Source organism: Mytilus edulis, chromosome 8 (genome assembly GCF_963676685.1).
Source record: "Mytilus edulis chromosome 8, xbMytEdul2.2, whole genome shotgun sequence".
Classification (NCBI taxonomy): Eukaryota; Metazoa; Mollusca; class Bivalvia; order Mytilida; family Mytilidae; genus Mytilus; species Mytilus edulis.
Window position 1 is genome coordinate 69658012 of NC_092351.1, and position 10891 is coordinate 69668902.

The 10891-nt window shown below is 32.5% G+C and overlaps 1 protein-coding gene across 5 annotated transcripts; it reads left to right on the forward strand.

The window, feature by feature from the left end:
- Positions 1-3904: 3904 nt before the first annotated feature.
- Positions 3905-10036, forward strand: LOC139486137 (tumor necrosis factor receptor superfamily member 19-like). 5 transcript variants are annotated; one of them, XM_071270864.1, is made up of 8 exons: positions 3905-4075; positions 4483-4654; positions 5048-5247; positions 5468-5544; positions 7344-7436; positions 8312-8375; positions 8824-8948; positions 9443-10036. In XM_071270864.1, the coding sequence occupies exons 2-8, from the start codon at positions 4490-4492 to the stop codon at positions 9724-9726; spliced, it is 1008 nt and encodes a 335-aa protein (XP_071126965.1). In that variant the 5' UTR covers positions 3905-4075; positions 4483-4489; the 3' UTR covers positions 9727-10036. The 5 variants fall into 5 exon arrangements, with proteins under 5 accessions (XP_071126965.1, XP_071126964.1, XP_071126968.1 ...); XM_071270863.1 differs by having other exon boundaries at positions 3934-4075; positions 4506-4654; XM_071270866.1 differs by having other exon boundaries at positions 3954-4075; positions 4506-4654; positions 8824-9051; positions 9203-10036.
- Positions 10037-10891: the final 855 nt, after the last annotated feature.

The following is a 10891-nucleotide window of genomic DNA, read 5'->3' on the forward strand; positions in this document are numbered from 1 at the left end:
GCCAGGGATTTAAAAGAAACTTAACAGTTTAAGAGTTTTTTTTTTTTTACCAAAAATGGACGTAAAAAGCAGTTGTCTTTTTAAAAGTTGGTGTTAAGGTTTTGAAAGTTAAAAAATCCTTGCAAAAACTCTTAAAGATATTAGTAGTTGCAAAATTTCGAACACAAATCAACATATATACATAGATAAAAGAAGAAGTGGTTAAAGTGCCAATGAGACAACTCTCCATGTAAGTCACATTAGAGCTTTCTTACAAATTGACGAAAGGTACGTATGCTTGACGAATCATACGTAAGACTCGTTTTAGGGATCCTTTATTTTGACATAATCACATAATCGTCATGGAACTTCGATGGCATTTCACCCCTCAATGTTAGCCTTCTATGGACCTTTACCCTACATGCAACGACACTTATTAAATTAGATTTTTCGTGAGATATAGGATTTCGGGACGTACGATAGGTAAAAATATTACTAGGTGAAAGGAGATAACTCTACAAAATAAACTAAATATAAGGAAGACAGAAGAAAAACATACTCCTAAAATCAAAACAAAAAAGGCGTCCATTCCACATCCCCCCACAATTTTCAAAAAGAAAAAAATGCAATATTCAATTTGCAATATTTAACCAAAGAAAATACCAATGCAAATACATTGTCCACTTCCCTGAGAAAAAATAAGAAAAAAAAATACTTCCTTAATTCCTTAATTCAAAAATTGCAACGCCCATAATAATAAAATGAAAAAAAGATGACCTTTATACTCTGTCATATACAGGTGCTCATTTAAAAACTTGTGAATCACCGCCTCTCCCTGGGTATTATTCATTGTCACCTTTTGATGTATCTATACACCGGAGTAAGTCTCTTTTTATGGAACTGTTTTATAGCGTATGATTGCGTTTTGGTACTTTTAAAACATTCATGAAATATTAGCCACTGGACGTCTATGCGTCTATCTCCAAAGCATGTTGTGTGTTTAAACGTCATTATGAAATCCACAATCGTAACCTCCTTCCCCGTTTGAAGTTAAATGATTGCCCCATAACTTGTTGTTTAGTTTTCCTCTCTTTTTTTTAGTAATTTAATGCTCGCTTAACAGTGTGAACTTTGTTACGTTCATAAGTACGTTTTAAGTATTAGTTTCACATTTGTTGACTGCGATCACAAGATTCACATTACTTTTCGTCATTCACCATAACATTAATTAAAAAAAAAAATTTATCACAAAATCTGTTTTCCTACATTTATTTCCCTTTGCTTTTTCAAAACATTGTAGCATCCTTATATCGATAATCCATGTTGAAAATTTGGTGAAACGGAACTCATAAAAAATAAAAATAAATGTGAACGGTATGGGCTTTGCTCATTGTTGAAGGCCGTACGGTGACCTATAGTTGTTAATGTCTGTGTCATTTTGGTCTCTTGTGGACAGTTGTCTCATTGGCAATCACACCACATCTTCTTTTTTATACTTGTAGTTAAACCATTAACGCACTACAATAATGCCATTAAAATTTTATCGTGAAACTCGTGCTTGAAGAATTCCCGCGAAAATGTATGTAATCGTGGTTTACGTAGGTAACGTGATGTACGTAAGTGTATTGACACTATTTTTCTTATTTTCTGATATTAAAGCGTGTATTATTTGCGATATGCTTATTTTTGAAAGATACATTTGATTTAGAAAAGAATGCTGTTTTACCGATAAACAAAGACTCTTTTAAGATCTTTTAACTGTTATTGTGGAAATGTAATACGTGCTCCCTTCACGTTCGTTCGTACCTTTCGTCAATTTGTAAGAAAGCTCTAATATGTAAAAGCAAACCATTATAGGTCAAATTACGGAGTTTGGCTCCCACCGAGCAGCAAGCATGCATAGCAGCTAGCCTACTGTCGTGGTCTATTAAACTGTCCGGTTTTTTTTAATTGTAAAGATTTTCACAGATCTCTTTTGAAATTAGATCAGAATTATGTTCTTTACATATTTGTGTTATTTTCCCCATTGCAAGACAACTTGGTACAATCGTGACTTCATAAATACCATGCAATGTTAAGTGATATACAAAATATAATTCTAGTGTCAATGATTTCGTTCATTCAGGGAGATAAAACTGTGTACAGTGAAAAGGTACACTGATGATTGCTTTCTTGTAGTTGATGTCCTTTTAATTGTTTAATTTTACCCGATTATTTGAATTAACCTTCCTTTTTAAACATGTTAAAGCTAAATAAACAGACTTTATTTTTAAAAAAGAACTCTAAATGGCACATTATTCACACGATCGTTATATTGGTGATCCATTAATTCTCTCTCTATACATGTATATCTGATATGCCACTCTGTCATGAGTGATCCTCTTGAAATACAAAATATTCCATCAATACAAAAATGAAAATGTTAAGATGAACTAAATCTGCGAATATCCTACTAACGATGCAACTTAACGTTGTAATCAGAACAAAGATTGTCAAAATTGGTCGTCGACTTTGATTCAAGACTTTGCTAACAGCAAGTTTTCTTATTTTGCAATTATTAATGAATATCCAGACAATCAATTTGACTTTTTTTTTTTCGTTAACGTTGTAGATGCCCCCCAGTGAGCCAGAGTCTTCCTGAATACCGCACCTGTTATTGATTGACTTTTAATTTTTTTTCGTTAACTTTAACATTATAGATGCCTCCAGTGAGCCAGAGTCTTCCTGAATACCGCAACTGTTATTGGTTTTTCCTCAGCACAATACACACATGATTGTGTTGCTAAATATAATTATTATGTTTTGAGTGATGTTTTTGTTTAACTTTTGTCTGTCTTCTGATAGCCTCCAAGGTATTTTTTTACTTTTGATCTCACTATTCGGAGGCGATGTGAACTTTTACATTCATATGTTGTCCGTCCGTTTTCACAATGATCCTCTTCTTACTTTCTAGCTGATTCTTCATAAAAAAAAGTAGCCGCTATTGTTAGGTGTCTGTTTTTATGAAAAACTTTCTGTTCAGATCCTCTTTGAACAAACTATTACAAACTTCGAAAATATGTCGCTGGATGCCCTTTTCTGTAAATAAACTCTCATAATAGATACCAGGATTGAAATTTTATATTAGCGCCAGACGTGGGTTTCGTCTACAAAAGACTCATCAGTAAAGGTCGGTAATAAGAAGTGATATTTGTAAAAATGGACGATTAACCAATAGGATCCTCAAGTTCCTCATACTCCTTGATCATTGAAGACAAGAGACTAGACTCCATACTTATACGCAATGTCTACAGTGACAATTATTCCAGTACGTCTGATATACTCCGCACACCATCTCCCTTGTCATCAATAATGTCTGTGATGACATCAAAACCGAGTTTGCGGCTCAGGTGACACAAGGTACTACTACAGCTGAGGACTGGATCACCATTACTAAGTAGTTAAAGTATAAATTAAAATTTCCGCATGGCTGTGGGTGGCTAACGTGTTGAGGTCACCTGTCCTTTGAAGACTGGCTATGTGTACAGAAACTACAAGCTCTTATTCTTATATATTCAATATTGTTTTCATTGCTCTAGTCTACCCATCCCTCTTATGTATTCCTGACGTTTGGTTTAAACCCTTGAAACAGTTGGCAACCTTTTTCTGTCCATGAGTTTTTGTGTATTTGCGTTATCATATGGTATTTAAAAAAAATATTCGTATGTTAATTTGATTGTTTTAAACAAAATAATTGATTAAAGAAATATTAATATTTAAACATTTAATCAAATTATTCTGAAAAATTAACATGTAACATGTTGGAATAATGGCACATAACTTTGCGAAACCACTAGCAAAAATTCTTTTTGAACAAAAAAAGACAATTCTGCAAATGAAATTTAAAAAAAATGAAAACGCGTGACAAACATCGTAACATCAATCTAACATATTGTATTATTCGTATGACGTCAGAAAGAGGTAACCACCGTATTGTGATGCTTATGTGTTATGAATGAACGAGATTACGTAGTTAACACGATATTTATAGTATACAGACATATAGGATGTTTAAAGTTATGAATGATTTATTCAACTAAAGTCTTCAGTACGACAGGTAGGAAAGATAGCTTGTCATCTGTTTGTCAATATTTTGTCTGGTCATTTTGGTTCCAATATAAACATCGCTGCATTTTATTGTTTAAATTTGATAAAATTTATTATTTCAATTTATGTATTTTATCGCAATTAGGGTGTACCTTATTAACAACAAGATAGTATTGGCAATGCAGAATAATAGTTTTCAATAATTTAGGAGAGGGTTTCAGGGGTTTGATCATTTATTATTGGAATTGTATTTTCTGCATTTATCATTCAGAATATCCAGTTTGATATAACGACATCTTGATTTAGGTTTTCGTTATTATAACTGTCATATGTTTCTTTGATTGATACCAACTAAAAAAAAATTAAAGGAATTTTGCGTATTCCCTATACATTTAAGTAAAAAAGGATTTTTTTCAGGTTCAGCATGTCCTTTATTTTAGCTGGCTTACTGGTAAATCTGAAAATTGTCTGGACAATGAAGACTGACATATACTGCGATTATAGCAAACACGAATTTTATTTACCCCAAGGAGACTTCTGCAAGAGATGTGACAGGTGTCCTCCAGGGTTTGGTTTAGAGCAACTGAAGGTAAATAATGATAATATAAGAAAAGAGGTTGAATGTGAAAGTAAGTTCGACAAACGCGTCGACAGGTTTAGTATCTAAGATGTTATGATCTCAGTGTCTGTATATTAGTACTATATTGAAAGATTTTGTGAGACTGGTAGACTATAAAGCAAATTGTTTATTTACGTAAATGATGACATTATATGAAAAATTATTACACAACATATGACAGATTATATCCATAATCAGTAAGAATCAGAAGTGATATTACACAAGTCTCTGTCATTAATTTCCTTTGTCTTTCTGACTTATGCTGTTGTTGCTGTTTAGTAAACATATTACATTTCTGATATATATATATCCTGAATCTCAAAAAAAAAAGAGTTAAAAATAATAATATTTCTATGTTTGAAGGATAGGAAAGTTGAATTTGATCCAGTTCATGGTGCCTTGGAATGTAGACGCTGTGTAGCTTGTACTAATGGGTGCTTTAGTCATACACGATCATTTAAGGAATGTAAACTTTGTAGAAATTGCACAAGTGAAGGAAGGTTGGAATTGCGACAATGTACAGAAACATCAAATGCAAAATGTGGAAACATTCTACCAGACATGTAAGTAATTTGTGAATATATATTGGTCTCGATATCGAACTAATTCGGGATGCTTCACTTACGACGTTTATGTTACTCGTAGTAATTGTACATTCGGTGATAAATGAAAGCAAGATCTTTGTTTGAACCAAATATTGGAACGTGTCAATATCTGTTGTAATTTTCATCTCAAATGGTTCTATGGGATTTGAATATATTGTTATTAATTCTTCAATTCTAGTTCACGTCAAATTAAAGGAAAAGATTTGCTAAAGTCTGGAGTGGTACTGCATGCACCAAACACAGAAGATGGAAATGGTAAGTTGTTGTTTCTTGTGCTTGGGATAAGTTATATAAGCTGACAAATTGATGTTCACCGAATTTAACCAAATTCTAATATTTCATTCATAATATACTAAATCGTGTATTCAAAATGCAAAAAGTCCAAAAGAAACAATAACAATACGCGGGCTAGCTGTTATATATGATCATTTTGTGTGTATAGACAAAACGCCATTTAATTGTCCAGAAAGATGATCTCCGAAGACTGCCAGCGTTCATTTAACATGATATAATCATACATTTCAATATAGATAGACAGCGAGCATGTGCAATCTTATTTTTCTATATCTGTTTAAATTCATGCTATATGGTAAAAATATAGGATATTCCACGTTTTACCAGTATACGAATGATCTTTTGCCAATTGTTGAGCAGATAAGTCCATACATGACATTGTTATTTCTTGTGACTACGTAATAGTTACTCCCTGAATTCGCGGTGTATCGGTGTAAGATCACCCAGATAGCCCGAGGGTAATATTACACTGACACAACAAGGGTAAGATTCTCTGTATAGCCACCGGAAATTGAATGAATTTTACATACAAAAGTGATGTTGCAACAGCATTGCGTTTGATTTGACTATAACATCAATGATTTTATTCCTCTATTTAACAAATTTGTTTTTCCAAATCAATCTAGTTTCCTGTAAATAAAAACAAACAACTTTATTTTAAAATCAAAATACATCGGTTTATTTTGGTTGTTATTCATTTGGACTACATCAACCATTACTATTAATCGTTCATCAAACTTATAGCTGCATTAGATCAAAGTAATTTAAATTTAAATTTCTATTACTTCAAACTTCATATTATTCAATATAATAAGCCCCGATAAGACAATGTAAAACAATTCAAACGAGAAAACTAACGGCCTTATTTAAAAAAAATGAACGAAAAACAAATATGTAACACATAAACAAACGACAACCACTGAATTACAGGCTCCTGGCTTGGGACAGGCACATATATAATGTGGCGGGGTTTAACATGTTAGTGGGATCCCCCCTAACCTGGGACAGTGGTATTACAGTACAACATATGAACGAACTATAAAAATCAGTTGAAAAAGGCTTAACTCATCAGATGTACAAAAATAATTGGACGTGGCCGGGTACTCTATATTATCAAATATTATTAATAGTTCATCTTTCATGAAGGATCGTGTCTTCTGATATTAAAAACACACTGTTTACGTTTAATATATTACACTATTACGTAACTTACACACCACGATGACTCATCATAAATAGGGTAACATGGGATCGGTTCAAACGTACAATACTGAAAAATATTGTTATTTTGCAAAATGATAAAATGCATTTAACTTACATATCAAATAATGCAAAATCATTATTAAGAAAATACATAAACAGGTTTATCTTGTGCCTTTCCTTTTGAATATGAAGTAGAGTGGTAAGCAGACAAGAAACAAAAGAGGGACGAAAGATACCAAAGGGACAGTCAAACTCATAAATCTAAAACAAACTGACAACGCCATGGCTAAAAATGAAAAAGACAAACAGAAAAACAATCGTACACATGACACAACATAGAAAACTAAAGAATAAACAACACGAACCCCAAAAGAATTCTACATATGTATACAAGTATGCAATACAATTTTTAGGCACATGGTTGAGACCTAATGACAATCGAACCGAACAAGTACTCGGTAAAAACATCAAAACCGCTGAAAAGGTTGAAGACGTGTACTTAATTAAAGCAATAATTTACAAACGAAAAATATAACTTTTTTCTAATTGCTTTACAGATATTGTATATGTTCTAGCCGCTATTATAGCTTTATTAATAGTTACCATTGTGACCACAATAGGACTCCTTTACAAAAACAGAAAACGATTGGGTGAGTTTTTACTTGTTGTAAGGCACTCATGCTAGACCAGTATACTATATATATTGACTATATATATAGTTGTTTTAATGTAATCGTGACTTATAATCGTTTCCTTTGTGTGAAACAAAGTGCTGGAAGTGACGCTCTTCTGTGCACAACACAGGAGTCGCGATCGCTCATGAATATTCATTATGAGTAAAAGAGTGTTTAATTTGTTACAATGGAGAATGTGCAATTTGCCTAGATCTTTTTAGACTACGATATTTTTTATATATTGGAAAACCATACCTTTACTTAACATATTCAGTTAACTAGTTTTAATGTTTCTCATAGATGCACTGCTACGAATTTAAAACACGAAACTACCTAATATTGTCTTAAACATTGCCACACAATTTAATAAAGAGAAAGAGAGGCGAAAAGGATATTCAAAACTCATCGGTAATAAACTGACAATGCCATGACAAAACAAGGAAAAGATCAAACGACAAACAACTATACATAATCACAATATAGAAAATAAAGATAGAGCAACACGAACCACCATAAACCGGGAGTGATCTCAAGTTGAAGAATATGTTTATGTTGTTTGTAAATCCATGTTATTTGAACTCTGTTGGATAGTCGTCTGATTTTCGATCGTACCGTATCCCTCTACAATCTTATGAGTATAATGTCACATACTTTACTTGCTACGGCAGAACAAAAATGTAGAATTAGACTAACCATGATCTATAGTTGTTAATTTCTGTGTCATTTTGGTCTTTTGCGGAGAGTTGTCTCATTAACAATCATACCACATCTTCTTTTTTTATAAGCCTCATTTATTTGAATATCGATCTCTGTATTTTTTCTTAATCTAAGACATTTGCGTATGTTTGTAGGAATAAGACAAAGGAAACTTGTTATCGACACGAATATCCATTATTCCAAGGACCGTATTGAAAGGTAAAAATTGTTTATTTGTAGTATATTAGCTGCGTCAGATAGTAATCTGCCTCATCTATTGAATATCAATACATCTGTTTACTTATTTCAGGTTTAAAAAAAAAGATAATGAAAAGGGGTATGTGTCAATGTGAGACATGCATATGACCAATGGCAGAAAAAACACAAGGCCAGCAATGGGTTTTTAGCGCATCTTCATCTTGCCCTTTAACAGTTTAACGATGTTTGTGTAAATCAAAAACAAAAGAAAGTTCTTGTTGATGATGATTGTAATTTCATGTTGATATAGTCATTGCTCTCAACCAGAATCTGGTAGAAAATTCACTATTCATTCACCCGTCAATGAAATTTAGTTAAAACTGAATAAATTCATCAGCTTACAAAAACACTGTATTTATCAGATTTGGTTAAGCTTTCAATATATCACCTACCGTTTTTGGTTTAACAGAGGGAATACAGAACAGGATCGAATGTTGGATACTAAATACAATGACAACTCTGTGATATGTGATATGGAAGACGATTGCGTGAAAATTTCTTTCCCTGTTCTTGAAAATTGGAAGAAGCAACATGGTATGAAAATTAGTTTTGTTATTAACATGGAATTTTACAGTCTTGGTTGCATATAAAGGGACACAACTCAATCATATATTGAAAAAGTAAGGCATGTACTAATGTGTAAATAAAACGTCAACCATAAAAATCCATACCCGCATTTTTGGTACATAAAGTGTTGCTAAATTTATTACCACGTTCACGCTTTAAATTTGAAAGAATAAATATATATTTATACATATACGTGTACATTGTTAAAACTTTAACACTAGTTTGCGTACGTTTCGGCCATTATGGCCTTCTCCATCGGGACGTAAAGGCCAAAACGTATGGCAACTTATGTTAAAGATTTCTTTCTAATGAATAAGGCCGTAAATTAATAGCCGAAATATATGGAAACTTGTGATTTACTTTTTATTATTTAATCAATCACAGACTTAGTATATATTTATTTATTTTTAACTTTTGATTTTGATAGTACTTAATTTGGTAAATTTATTTCTTTTTTTTAGGTCACAACGAACTTCTTAAGGATAAACATGTCTTGTTTCTAAGCAAACTTATCGCCACAGACAATACATTTCACAAACTTGGAATAAAACTCGGCATTCCTGAGAACGAGATAGCCATAATAAAAACAGATAATCCTGGTGACGTTTCCAATCAGGCATATTATACTCTTGACAAATGGCGAAAGCTTAAAGGTGAATCAGCTTTTATACTGGTCATTTTAAATGAGTTACATGAATTGGAAAGAAACGATATCATTAAAAAGTTCTGTTCCGTGGATCGGTGACCAACAATTGGTACAACATGTACAATTGTGAAAAGAAGTGCAGCTTATGCTGAAAGTTTGATTGTCCAGAAAAAAATGCATATGCGTACAGACATGCCGCTACAAAGGAATATCTGGTTTCACGACGATCAAGAACCGAAAATAGGAAATGCGTCAGGTGTTCAGTTCTGCATCAAGGCAAAATTGATATAGAAATGAAAAATAAAAAAAAAAAATGTTTCCTACATATTTCTGAACTTACTGTCTTAATTGCTACGTGAAATTTTTGTTGCAACAGTTATCGTGATAGCAATTAAAATATCTTACTTGTCTTCTTTTTAAATTGTTATATACACCAATAATTACATTAGATGTATGTTTCATTATAATAAGTTATTCTGATTGGCTAACTGCACATCACGTGTTATTCCTTAAGCAGTTGTATCACACAATAAAACTTATCATTTATGATGACACGAGGTCTCATAATAAAGTGCACAGGTAAATTAAATAAAAACTTGATGTAAATCGTGTTTTCATGATCCTAGCTAAAAATGTAATTATAAGTATTGAATGCTTCCTTTTGTAACTTCATAGGGTTGTAAAAGCGTTGACCGTGCACACATTTTTAGAATGAAGCGCTTCCGTGCTTCATACAAAATGTACTTCGGTCAACTCTTTTACACCCCAATAAAGTTACAAAAAGAAGCATTCGATTCTAAAGTAGTATACCGCTGTTCCAAGGCCAAACATCAGTTGAGAGAAAACAAATCCGGGTTACAAACTAATACCGAGGGAAACACATCAGCTATAAGAGGAAAACAATTAAACAACGGAAACACTGAAGTGTATATGTTACGTATCAATTGCAATGCTGTACAAATAAAATTTGTATGAAAAAGTTATAGGTAATTTGTAAACTTTTTAACATAATTGGATAAAACGAGGGTCTGTCTTTGGATTATCTTATTGCTATCATATTTTTTTCATGACTATAAGCTATTGTCTTATACATAGCACGTTAGAAAAATAAAATCAGAACACTGAAATATACTGTGTTAGACATAAATTGATTGATGGTGTTTTAACGCCCCTTTTCGATTACCTAGTAGTGGCCAGTTTTTATTGGTTGAGGAAGCCGGAGTGCCGGAGAAAATCACTGACCTTGATAGGAAACCTGACACTC

Coding starts and splice junctions, on each gene's coding strand:
- LOC139486137 (XM_071270863.1), top strand. CDS start 4,042: ATGATTTATTCAACTAAAGTCTTCAGTACGACAG. Junction 4,076..4,505: donor TAAAGTCTTCAGTACGACAG/GTAGGAAAGATA, acceptor CCTTTATTTTAG/CTGGCTTACTGGTAAATCTG. Junction 8,949..9,442: donor AAATTGGAAGAAGCAACATG/GTATGAAAATTA, acceptor TCTTTTTTTTAG/GTCACAACGAACTTCTTAAG.